Source organism: Alosa pseudoharengus, unplaced genomic scaffold (genome assembly GCF_046254945.1).
Source record: "Alosa pseudoharengus isolate Yale_2024_CS ecotype anadromous, Long Island Sound unplaced genomic scaffold, YU_APseudo_1.1 YU_APseudo_1.1_scf_8, whole genome shotgun sequence".
Lineage (NCBI taxonomy): Eukaryota > Metazoa > Chordata > Actinopteri > Clupeiformes > Clupeidae > Alosa > Alosa pseudoharengus.
In genome coordinates, this window is record NW_027468870.1 from 5,741,536 (window position 1) to 5,754,499 (window position 12,964).

At 41.6% G+C, this 12,964-nt stretch overlaps 2 protein-coding genes across 3 annotated transcripts in view; one reads left to right on the plus strand and one right to left on the minus strand.

Moving 5' to 3' along the window:
• Positions 1–1,661: 1,661 nt before the first annotated feature.
• On the minus strand, positions 1,662–12,087 carry mrpl22 (mitochondrial ribosomal protein L22). 2 transcript variants are annotated; one of them, XM_076273818.1, is made up of 7 exons: positions 12,049–12,087; positions 11,904–11,946; positions 11,658–11,793; positions 11,261–11,326; positions 10,664–10,741; positions 10,439–10,508; positions 1,662–1,943 (listed from the first exon to the last, which is right to left on the minus strand). In XM_076273818.1, exons 1-7 carry the CDS (start codon positions 12,074–12,076, stop codon positions 1,735–1,737), a joined length of 630 nt encoding a protein of 209 aa, XP_076129933.1. In that variant the 5' UTR covers positions 12,077–12,087; the 3' UTR covers positions 1,662–1,734. The 2 variants fall into 2 exon arrangements, with proteins under 2 accessions (XP_076129933.1, XP_076129932.1); XM_076273817.1 differs by lacking the exon at positions 1,662–1,943 and adding an exon at positions 9,761–10,089.
• A 288-nt stretch (positions 12,088–12,375) lies between these two features.
• Positions 12,376–12,964, plus strand: part of gemin5 (gem (nuclear organelle) associated protein 5) — a 51,605-nt gene continuing 51,016 nt past the window's right edge. Inside the window, exons 1-2 of the mRNA XM_076273974.1 lie at positions 12,376–12,601; positions 12,744–12,898. Coding sequence (XP_076130089.1) covers positions 12,460–12,601; positions 12,744–12,898 — 297 coding nt within the window. The 5' untranslated portion in view covers positions 12,376–12,459. The remainder of the gene's footprint in view (positions 12,602–12,743; positions 12,899–12,964) is intronic.

The following is a 12,964-nucleotide window of genomic DNA, read 5'->3' on the forward strand; positions in this document are numbered from 1 at the left end:
CGATGGAACCCTACCCAATAAATGATTAGGCTGGGTGCAGATGCTGACAATTCACAACAAGAGATTAAAATGAATTTGTATGGGTTGCTTTAACAGTCATGACTCCTGCACATCACTGCAGTCCATATGTGAGTGTCTTGGTTGAGCATGGTGGGTGACAGCTCAGTTGTTACTAGTCAGTGTTAGGTGCCGTCTGAGCAAGCAGACTTCGTCTTCACCACAAACACCCTGATGCTGCAGACCAGCGGATGTGGCTGAGCATTGTTCTCATAGACACGCAGGAGGCGACAGTGGCAAATCACCTTCATTTGATCTTCACTAATAAATACAGGTGTATCAATGCAGTTCATTGACCTTTTCCATACCTTTTTAGGTGGTCAGAAAACAAACATTTTCAACAATCGGGGGTAAAACCAGTACTGATTATTATAGGGCCCCAAGGGGAGGGAGAGCCCTTGAAAAGGCTGGAATATATGCATGGGGGGGGGGGGGGATCTTGTGCTATGCCCCTGTAGCCTACTACATTGACTATTAAAAGTCACAAAACAGTAGCCTACTGATGAAATAGGCCATAACTACCTGGATGATTTTCATTAACCTTTCATTCTTGGGTTTAATGGACCAAGGAAGGAAACATGATAGGCCTACCCATCATCTTCAGACCAAGCTGAACACGTTGGCTTTTTCAATTTTTTATTTGTTGCTCTGTCTGAAAGTTACGCATTAATACACTTTGGGGACAGGGCCTATAATAATTTGGTAACACTTTACTTGACAGTATCGACATAAGAGTGACATGGCACTGCCATGAACACATTAGAAACACACACAATTAGTGAAACACACACAGCGAGGTGGAGCACACACTAATCCCGGCGCAGTGAGCTGCCTGAATTAACAGCGGCGCTCGGGGAGCAGTGAGGGGTTAGGTGCCTTGCACAAAGGCACTTCAGCTACGCCTACTGGTCGGGATTTGAACTGGCAACCCTCCGGTTACAGGTCCAAAATGCTTACCAGTAGGCCACGGCTGCCCAAAAGCAAATGTCACTTAATAACAGAAGCGTTATGTCATAAACGTTTATGACTTGTTTATGACGTGTTCATGACAGTGTCATGTCACTCTTATTTCGATACTGTCAAGTAAAGTGTAACCAATAATTCTATTACCTATATTGTATCTTGTAAAGGTCCGATCCTATTCAAACTTGATAAACACAATTAATACTACAGTCTATGAAAGCACACCAAATTACACACACAAGTGCACATTCTAGTTAGGCTACTGATGCATGATTATGAGGGTCTATGTGTGGACATACTGTAAGTCTAAAGTATATTATGGTTTTGATAGTGTAGTGTACTGGTTTTGTAGTGTAGTGTATTCTAGGCAGTACTTCTGTCAGAATCTTTTGATGCCAGTTCAAATGTTATTCTCAAACTAATGTCATGCATCTAATTTGGGATTAGATGCATCTCAATATGTTTTTCTACACTCAGAAATAAGCAAACAAACAAGTTGCCCTACAACAAAGAGTGCAATAAGTGCTGCTCCTGAAATAACAGTGCTATTCCAAACCATGTTTGAATATTATGAGTAGTTCAAATAACCACTGCCACTCATAAGAGGTAAGCATTTATTCAGTTATTTACATGTGTACACACACACAGACAGACAGACACACACACACACACACACACACACACACACACACGAGATGTTGTTGAGAAGCTGAACTAAAGAGACTGAATGATGGTGCGGTTCTTCAGTTCCTGGACATACTCCTTGGCCTGGTCGAAGCCCGTCTTGGTTTCAACCGCTGGAGGAGGGCCTTCCACCAGCTTAACAAAGTAATGGCAGTGCACCTTGTCCATGATGCCAAACATCCCTCTGCCATGGTAGCGGATCCGCTTCAGATACTTGCCCTTGGATGAGAAGGACTCTGCTGTACAGGGGAGAAAAGGGACCGGGAACACACACATGTTAAAAACACACGAGATACACTTTCTGAACCACAGCACAAGTTTCTTGTTGTTGATATACATTTCTGCTACTGTAGCTTTTTCACACCCAAAGATACAATTCTGTGCTGAACATGCAAAGCTATTTGAATGTGAATCACTCCTGAAATAAAGCTACATGTATTCAGCAGACCAAATGATTGGATCATGATATTTCTTTATCCACCTACATGTTACACAAAAACACAGGCACTGACCGGTTATGATGCATGCTGGACGTCAGAGAGGGTCTCAGTAGCAAGGTGTTGCAAGTACAAGAAACCGCAGCTTAAAACCACAACAGCCCTTCACCTTTTTTTTCCCTTTCCTGCTGCATGGTTATATAAAGCCTAAATGGGCAAAGACCCCCATTCTGCTTTGCTGTGGAAGACAAGGTAAGCTCTATTTACATAACTGACACAACTGAAGATATGAAGCCTTTACTGCACCTTGTTACCTGTAACCTAATTCATTAAGTATCCAGACAGTGTTAACTTGATTAGGTATTCAAGATGACCTAAACAATGTGTTAGCTGAGGGGGAAAATTGGTTAAACAAACAACAAAAGATAGTAAATAGTGTAAAATGTTTTATCCACCTCTTCCAATCAGTTTGATTCTCGTATCTTAAGCATAAGTATATACTCTTTTGATCCTGTGAGGGAATTTGGTCTCTGCATTAATCCCAATCCGTGAATTAGTGAAACACACTCAGCACACAGTGAACACACAGTGAGGTGAAGCACACACTAATCCTGGCGCAGTGAGCTGCCTGCATCAACAGCGGCGCTCGGGGAGCAGTGAGGGGTTACAGTAGGTGCCTTGCTCAAGGGCACTTCAGCCGTGCCTACTGGTCGGGGTTTCGAACCGGCAACCCTCCGGGTACAAGTCCGAAGCGCTAACCAGTAGGCCACGGCTGCCCCTACATTTTTTTTATTTGACTTTTTTTTTTATTTCTTTATTGACATTCACCAGCACGGCCCAATTGTAATGTTCCATAAAGTGTATTTGTAACACTATATAAAGTAACAAACAGGAGCACTGTGTTAATACAAACTGTTAATGATATTGCCTGTCATGTAATGGCTAAAACCAGACGCAAGAGCAGATCACACTGGTCCACAATGTTTTGCTATTTTGTCCAGTCAGCTCAATTGCTTCTCTGCTCTGCTGTCCAGACTCTCTGAAGATTCATCATGAAGATCCAGCTTCTGCCGTGTCTGCTGGTGGTCCTCCTGTGTGTCTGTGGCATGGCCCAGGGCTCATCATTCCTCATGGGAAGAAAACCAGAACCAGTCAAAGGTGTTCAGGACCGATATGAGAAGTTCCTTAGGCAACATGTGATTGGTGAAATGGATGTAAATGACTGTACGAATGTTATCCAGGCGAGGTCTATAGCATGCAATGGAGAGTGCAAACCTGTGAACACTTTCATAGTTACCTCCAATGAGTCGCAGGTTAAAGAAGTCTGTACTACAGGAAATCGTTTTTATCCAAACTATAGACAAAGTGTCAACAAGTTTAATATGGTGACATGTCGAGAGCCCCAGCGTAAGAAGCCACCTTGTGCCTACAAAGGAAGGAAGCATGACAGTTATGTTGTACTTGTGTGTGAAGATGACCTCCCTGTCCATTTTAACAAGACTGTCAAAATGTTCAACACAACCTGGCTTGGTCTTTCAAAATCAGATTCCTAAACTTGCATTCCTAAAGTTGTCATAATGCTTTATTTGTAAAGTCTTTATGCAGTTCTCTGCACTGCTATCAGGATGCCATGTATGTTATCTTCTATAGAGAGTCAGAAAGGAAAATTGTACAGATTGTTGCACTATGTATCCTATGACTTTTTGAGTACTTGCTTGACGGAGATTTATTTGAGAGTTCATTTGAACATGAATTCAGCTTAATAAAGGCATATTCTGTGGTAGTAAAAATATCAATTAGCAAAAACTCAAGTTGATTTCAAATCATTGTGACATTCAAATACTATATTTAAGGTCCTTGATACACATATAGTATACTGTACACTTACTATATACTATATACATATGCCCTATGACACATACACCCAACATAACACCAAATAGTGTTGCGCAGGCCGGATTATATATCAGATATATTCCTAGATCTGGCCTCCCAGCCAAACTGAGTAATCTGGGACAAAGGGCCTTGGTCAGACAAACAACCAAGGCCCCAATGGTCACTATGATTGAGATGCAGAGTTCCTTTGTGAAGATGAGAGAAGCGCACAGATGGACAATCATCAGTGCAGCACTCACCCAATCAGGCCTTTATGGTAGAGTGGCCAGACCGAATCCATTTTTTGCTGGGAGTTTGCCAAAAAGCAAAACGACTCTCAGACCATGAGGAGTAAAATCCTCTGGGCTCTGAGCTGCACTGATGGTTGTCATTCTGTAAGGGTTAGTATTTATACTCTTTTGACCCCGTGAGGGAAATTTTTGATCTCTGCATTTATCTCCAATCCGTGAATTAGTGAAACATACACAGCACACAGTGAACACACAATGAGGTGAAGCACACACTAATCCCGGCGCAGTGAGCTGCCTGCAACGGCGCTCGGGGAGCAGTGAGGGGTTAGGCGCCTTGCTCAAGGGCACTTCAGCCGTTCCTACTGGTCGGGGGTTCGAACCGGCAACCCTCCGGTTACAGGTCCGAAGTGCTAACCAGTAGGCCACGGCTGCCCCCAATTCTCCCATGTCTACAAAGGAACTCTGGATCTCACTCATAGTGAATGGCAGGACATAAATGTTTCACATCAGTAGATACATGCATCAGTGCTGCATTGTGGAGTTTGCTGTTGGATAAGGACAGATATCAACATGAAGGAGCAATGTGGTTGACCTCTAATGCCAGTGGTTAACATACTGGCTGTCTGTCAAATCATGTCAACCCTAACTGAGAATAGTTCAAATCATGTCAACCCTAACTAAGAATTGTTCAAATCATGTCAACCCTAACTGAGAATAGTTCAAAGACAACATACATGTATTAACTGTTGAAGGAGAGACAGTTTATTGTTTTTTGGAAAAAAACCTGTTCATTTTGCTCACCTCTTCATTTAGCAGTTGGACTGACTGACCATATCAAATATACATGTACACCACAAATACCTCAACGCTGACCTGATCTAGGAGGCCCTTCAGCTCACAACAACTCAGCGATGGGACAAAAGGCACACTGACTAATAGTCATATTCTTTACTGTAGTCCCTAGAGTGTGTTTTGAACATGGTCAGCCATTGGAGCAGGAGGAAGTTTCTATCCTGTAACGCGTGTTGTGTGAGCATGAAGACTGTGACTCCTCTTCTGGCCACTAGAGGGAGCAGTGCTGCAGGGACAGCAATACACACAAGACTTAGGGTCCTATTTTAGTGATTCATTACTCATAGTCTGAAGCACGAAGGTAAATAACGATATGGGCATGTCTGAATTACCTTTCACATTTTAATAGCCTGAAAAATCGTGTCTGCGCAAGGCAGATATTTCAAAAGGGTTGTTCATATATTTTTTAATGAATCATGGGTGTGTTTTTGTCCATCAAACCAATGAGAGTAACATCTGCCATTAAAAACAAGGAGCACAAAATCAAACAGTGCATTGATATTTTGACGGTGTGTTTGAGGGGAAAAAAAGTTTTTAAATGATGATTGATTGAAACTGTACCATGAGAACAACCTTAACTGCTTGAAAGAGGTCGGGGAGTGAGGGGTCTTCAGATTTGAGGTCACCATTAACCACTTCCTGCCTTGTGATGATCTTTTAATCTCACACTGGGAAATAAGCACATAGTGCATTTATAAAGTTGCCACAATGCTTTATGTCTTGCAGCTCAGAGCACCACTATCCGTCTATGGATGCCGTTTATGTTCTATAGAAAGTTAAAAAGGAAAATGGTGCACATTGCATCACTATGTATCCGCTGACTTTTTGAGTACTTGCTTGAGAGAGATGTATTATTTGAGAGTTCACATTTTAACATGAATTGAGTTTCATCAAGGCATATTTTCAAATCATTGTTTCCTACCAAACCATTAACTGATTGACCATGAGAACAACCTGAGCTGCTTGCAAGCACAAGGAACCGCAGCTAAACCCACAACAGGCCTCAACCATGTCCTGCTGTGTGTCTGTAGAAGAGAATATATTTACACATTAGTTAGGGCATCTGTAACTTCTCAACTTCTAACTGACACAACTGAAGATAATCTATGAAGCCTTTATGGCACCTTGTTACTTAATCACAGTGTGTGTGGGTTTTACTACATAGGTATTTATGATCATCTACAGAGTGTGTGTGTTATTCCATATGATGAGTGAACCCTTTTGTTATGAACACAACACCTACATATGGACATTATTGAACAGAACACATTCACGCAGTCCTACACACTGATATATTAAGATGAGAACAAAACCCATGCACACCCATGTCGTAGCCTTAACTCCACCAATGACAGGTTCGGACCTCTCTGAGACACAATACCACACTGAGATAATATTAGCAATGTTATTTTATTGTACAGAGAGCATGGTCCAACAACACACAATGTTCAAACCCTACCCATTGAACGATTAGGCTGGGTGCCAATATGCTAAAATAATATTTTAACGTTACCATTTTGCCAGGGTGATGGGGTCAGGTGGGGCTTGAAAATTCCCCACCTCCAAAGTGGGGAATGACAGAAAAAGTTTGAGAACCACTGACTTCGATGGAACCCTACCCAATAAATGATTAGGCTGGGTGCAGATGCTGACAATTCACAACAAGAGATTAAAATGAATTTGTATGGGTTGCTTTAACAGTCATGACTCCTCAAGGCCGTAGTCATGATGTCAACATTGGGGGGGACCAAATCTGTGGTGGGGTCTGAGGGACCCCCAAACAGAATTTCAATACATTTCCTACTATGCAAAACTATTATTAAAAATCACAAACAAGTCGTTAATTAGGTCAGTCAATTAGGTTATTCCAAACTTTTGACGGACATAGGCATGGCATGGATGGATTATGAACCCCTGGACACAGATGCCCCCCCCCCCCGGTGAGTTTTGTGAAAAGAGAAGGGTGGAGAAGAAGCAACTTCACTGGACAACTTCATGTGACTCCATTTGTGTTCAAAATGTATACTTTAAAAGAAATTACAAACTAGAGTATCTTATGATAACCTCTATATTACACAGAATGTGGTTCTTTAACTTATTGCTTACACTTGAAGATTTTTTTAAACTAAGGCTTAGACTCATAGGTTTGGAGCCTAATAAGATTTTGTCTTTTAATTTAGATTTTATTATGCTGGCGGCTAATCACACAATTTTAACGTAGTTTGAAAGGGACAGGATTCAGGAATAGGCTACTAAGACAGGCCCCTCTTCTGTCTGACTCACCTCATGTTACCCCTGTATGCATTAAAGACTGCCTTCTGACAGAAATTACGTTTTGTGCCAACATGTAGAAACATAGGCCTACTACAGCCTTTAATTGGTGAATGGAGGTGCAAATTCCTTTCTTTAGTTATTGCCCGCGATTCACAAGGCTATCACGTATTGTAAACGTCGCCACATTTGATCATGTTTTGCCTGCATGGATGCGCGATTGAGTGCGCATCTAAATAATATGCAAGATGCAACAATAATTTCTAAGAGGCCTATACACGGTAATTTCTGGCATTACTACTAGCATATGAATGGATTATTTATGTTGAAAGACGTGAAAGAAATGACACAGGCTTGCACAAATTCATCATTTAAAATAAAATGTTTCACTTTCGCTATCATTGCGAGAATAGGCTACAATATGGAAATGTTCCCTTTCAGTCTGATCGGGTCCAAACATGTATGGGATTTCCTTAGCCTGTGCTACACCTTTCCAAGAAGTTTTGTGAAAATGCCGGTAGCTTTTGCGATATTGTTGACAGCCCTACCTCACCACAGTAGGGTGCAGTAAATGGAAACTTTTGATAGCGCACGCCACTAACGAAAAACGGAAAATCAGCAGGACAAACCACTCAGGGGTGTAGGCTACTCTGGAACCATAGGTCACTAATTTGTGCGTTATTTACGTTTGATTACATTTCAGATACGTGTTGGTTTCCTGGTATAGCACTTCATTCTTTCTTTATTTTTCTATGTCCAAATATTGGGGGGGGACATTTTGGTCATATTTGAATATTGGGGGGGACACGTCCCCCTCAATGTCTATGGTGACTACGGCCCTGTGACTCTTGCACATCACTGCAGTCCATATGTGAGTGTGTTGGTTGAGCATGGTGGATGACAGCTCAGTTGTTACTAGTCAGTGTTAGGTGCCGTCTGAGCAACCAGACTACGTCTTTACCACAAACACCCTGATGCTGCAGACCAGCGGATGTGGCTGAGCATTGTTCTCATAGACACGCAGGAGGCAACAGTGGCAAATCACCTTCATTTGATCTTCACTAATAAATACAGGTGTATCAATGCAGTTCATTGACCTTTTCCATACCTTTTTAGGTGGTCAGAAAACAAACATTTTCAACAATCGGGGGTAAAACCAGTACTGATTACTATAGGGCCCCAAGGGGAGGGAGAGCCCTTGAAAAGGCTGGAATATATGCATGGGGGGAGGGGGGGATCTTATGCTATGCCCCTGTAGCCTATTACATTGACTATTAAAAGTCACAACAGTACACAACAGTAGCCTACTGATGAAATAGGCCATAACTACCTGGATGATTTTCATTAACCTTTCATTCTTGGGTTTAATGGACCAAGGAAGGAAACATGATAGGCCTACCCATCATCTTCAGACCAAGCTGAACACGTTGGCTTTTTCAATTTTTTATTTGTTGCTCTGTCTGAAAGTTATGCATCAATCCACTTTGGGGACAGGGCCTATAATAATTTGGTAACACTTTACTTGACAGTATTGACATAAGAGTGACATTGCACTGCCATGAACACATTAGAAACACACACAATTAGTGAAACACACACAGCACACACAGTAAGGTGAAGCACACACTAATCCCGGCGCAGTGAGCTGCCTGAATTCACAGCAGCGCTCGGGGAGCAGTGAGGGGTTAGGTGCCTTGCACAGAGGCACTTCAGCTATGCCTACTGGTCGGGATTCGAACTGGTAACCCTCCGGTTACAGGTCCAAAGTGCTTACCAGTAGGCCACGGCTGCCCAAAAGCAAATGTCACTTAATAACAGAAGCGTTATGTCATAAACGTTTATGACTTGTTTATGACGTGTTCATGACAGTGTCATGTCACTCTTATTTCGATACTGTCAAGTAAAGTGTAACCAATAATTCTATTACCTATATTGTATCTTGTAAAGGTCCGATCCTATTCAAACTTGATTCACACAATTAATACTACAGTCTATGAAAGCACACCAAATTACACACACAAGTGCACATTCTAGTGAGGATACTGATGCATGATTATGAGGGTCTATGTGTGGACATACTGTAGGTCTAAAGTATATTATGGTTTTGATAGTGTAGTGTACTGGTTTTGTAGTGTAGTGTATTCTAGGCAGTACTTCTGTCAGAATCTTTTGATGCCAGTTCAAATGTTATTCTCAAACTAATGTCATGCATCTAATTTGTCTCTCAATGTGTTTTTCTACACTCAGAAATAAGCAAACAAACAAGTTGCCCTACAACAAAGAGTGCAATAAGTGCTGCTCCTGAAATAACAGTGCTATTCCAAACCATGTTTGAATATTATGAGTAGTTCAAATAACCACTGCCACTCATAAGAGGTAAGCATTTATTCAGTTATTTACATGTGTACACACACACAGACAGACACACACACACACACACACACACACACACACACACACACACACACGAGATGTTGTTGAGAAGCTGAACTAAAGAGACTGAATGATGGTGCGGTTCTTCAGTTCCTGGACATACTCCTTGGCCTGGTCGAAGCCCGTCTTGGTTTCAACCGCTGGAGGAGGGCCTTCCACCAGCTTAACAAAGTAATGGCAGTGCACCTTGTCCATGATGCCAAACATCCCTCTGCCATGGTAGCGGATCCGCTTCAGATACTTGCCCTTGGATGAGAAGGACTCCGCTGTACAGGGGAGAAAAGGGACCGGGAACACACACGTTAAAAACACACAAGATACACTTTCTGAACCACAGCACAAGTTTCTTGTTGTTGATATACATTTCTGCTACTGTAGCTTTTTCACACCCAAAGATACAATTCTGTGCTGAACATGCAAAGCTATTTGAATGTGAATTACTCCTGAATGTATTCAGCAGACCAAATTATTGGATCATGATATTTCTTTATCCACCTACATGTTACACAAATACACAGCCATAAATTCTCAAGGTTCTTTCAAAACAAACACTTTTTTTCCAATTATCTTTAAGAAATAAGAAGCACAAACAAAGAGAGCGTTGTGAATGCTTACCAACATACAAATTAGATTTGTATTCAACATTATGACTCTTTACTGCCATCTCCTGGGCTTCTTGTAGAACCTACAAAGAAATGCATTTAGCTATTACACACACACAGAGATCAGATGGCTAATACAGGTCATGTACATAGCTAGACTACAAGGTTATCTTCTACTCCACCTATACTGTAACTGACAAAACAAAGTCAAAATTATGTATGCCTTTTGCCTCCTTACCTCCTTCATTATTTTGGCACCTTTCTTGTCATTAAACTCGAGCTGAGCAATGGCCTGGTCAATCGTCATTCCTCTGATCTGATCAAGCGTGGAAGAATAATTATGAAATTCACACAAACTATAGGTTGATAGAGATAGATTGATTGATGATTCACATTATTTATCCTGATTTTAAAGGTGCTCTAAGCGACGCCACACGTTTTTTAGGCTAAAACATTTTATGTCACTTACTGCAAACATCACCAAACCAACTGTTAGCTGTCTGTGTCCTGAATACACTGTAAAAAAACTGTGATCTCTGTGAACAGCCCAGGCTCTAAAAACGGCAACAAAAACAACCTGGGCAAACCAAACAAACTGGGACAAAAGGAAAGGGGGAGGAAGTAGCGAGCTAGTTTATGTTTTGTTTGAAAGTCAACAGAAGTGACATTACCCAGCATCGCTTAGAGCACCTTTAATACCTCAACAAAATGAGCAAGGAACTTGGGGATTGAAATCAGCATGCAATCAATAAAGAAGGGTTGTACTTTATTTCATAGCATGTTTAATTCTCAACTACAGGCGTGTTTTGAGAAAAGTAAATGATAAACAGCTCACCAGTTTGGCTAAGTACCACATCTTGTCCTTGCTGTATTTAATTTGTCTTCGACAGTGGTGCACCTCCTGTTGGGGAACGTTGCATTTACAATTAAACCAACACGGTCACAGCATGATTCGTTTTCTGTGACACAGCTGACACATAAAAATAACTAGGGAGTCACAATACACACTTCAGTGGTGAATTTCTGAAGCGCCAGACTGCGTAGTTTTGCAAAGACTTTCTGATGTAATACGTCCTACATAATGTCAATAGTTGTAGGTAGCCATGCAGATTTAAATTAGGCTTATGCTGTGACTATTTTCATACCATATTGACTTTGGAAACATCAGATATTATTTTGCTTGATCTCTCGTTTTTCTCCATAATTTACAACACTGACAGGTAAAAGCTTACCGCTGGTCGGCGTGGTTCATCGGCTTGCTGAGGTGGGTAGACCATCAGGTTGTTCCTCTCCCATTTCTTGCGCCCATCGAGGGGTGCACTTGTGTGAATACAACATGCAGTCTGCGGCAAAGCCACTCCACATAATCTGTCAGAACCAAACAAATCTATATGTGAAACTCAGCAGAGTATATTATGCATGTTAGACGACATTAGCAGCGATGGTGCTGACGTCTCAGCAAACGAGTTCAGGCTAACCTTGAATGTATCTGTCCTGCAAACCGTCGGAGGAAATTGAAACCTGTAAAAATCAAGTGGATGTATGCATTAATGAAGCATATTTAGACACCAAGTGCTACAATTCTGAGCATTTCTTGTATATGAACATTTTAATATGTCTTACCTCCCCCTGTCAATGAGGGAGCAGCCATCTTTGATTTGTCAGGACGTTTTGCTCTACGGCAAGAAGCGCGCACGACAGGACGTACTGTCCAGCATTCTATGCAAATGATGATTGATGTACAGTGAATATGTCCATAAACATACATATTTAAATTATTTATGAATGACCACATTCAACCAGAAAACACAACATATCTGGCCTCAAATGCAGCGTTGTCAAAGCATATAACTCTCAATTTATGGCATGCAAGGTTTGGTCCTTCTCGGTGTCCGTAGGATATTTACGACAGTTGAAGCAAGTTTACAGTATTTGCGTTGAATTGTCGCGGCGGCATGTGCTGTATATGAGCTCTACTGTATAGTTGCTGGAATTCGCACTTGAGTTAATAGATTTATAACATATATTTTCAGGATGCACGAGAGACTTCTGCCAGCCTCTCCGAACTGGTACTGTTCGCGATGTAGTGACACTAACGCTAATGGAATACTTGGGTTCGGAGCAAGAAACTCAATATACTTAGTGCAAGTGACAGCAACATCACCAATTATATTGGGTAAGTACCACAAGTCCTGGATCTTTCAAATATCATTTGCTCAGTTCTTTTTAACTTTCCTAAAGAGAAAACGCCATCTAAGACAAACGAACTGCTTTGCCGTTACTATATGTGGTGCCATGATGTTTTCCTTCTCTTCTAGGAGAATTAGCTGGTCATAAGGAGAGAGTGTCAGGCTTTGTTTTCAGTCCACACCCCGGAGAAGAGAGCACTTGTGCCAGTACCTCTGATGACAGGACTGTAAAAATCTGGGACATTGAGAAGAAGGTCGTGATTTCAGAGCATAGCGCCCATGAAGTAAGCTGCTGTTCTCATGCTGTGGTGACATTCTAGTGCACATCCTTGTTTGTTGAAATCAAGTCC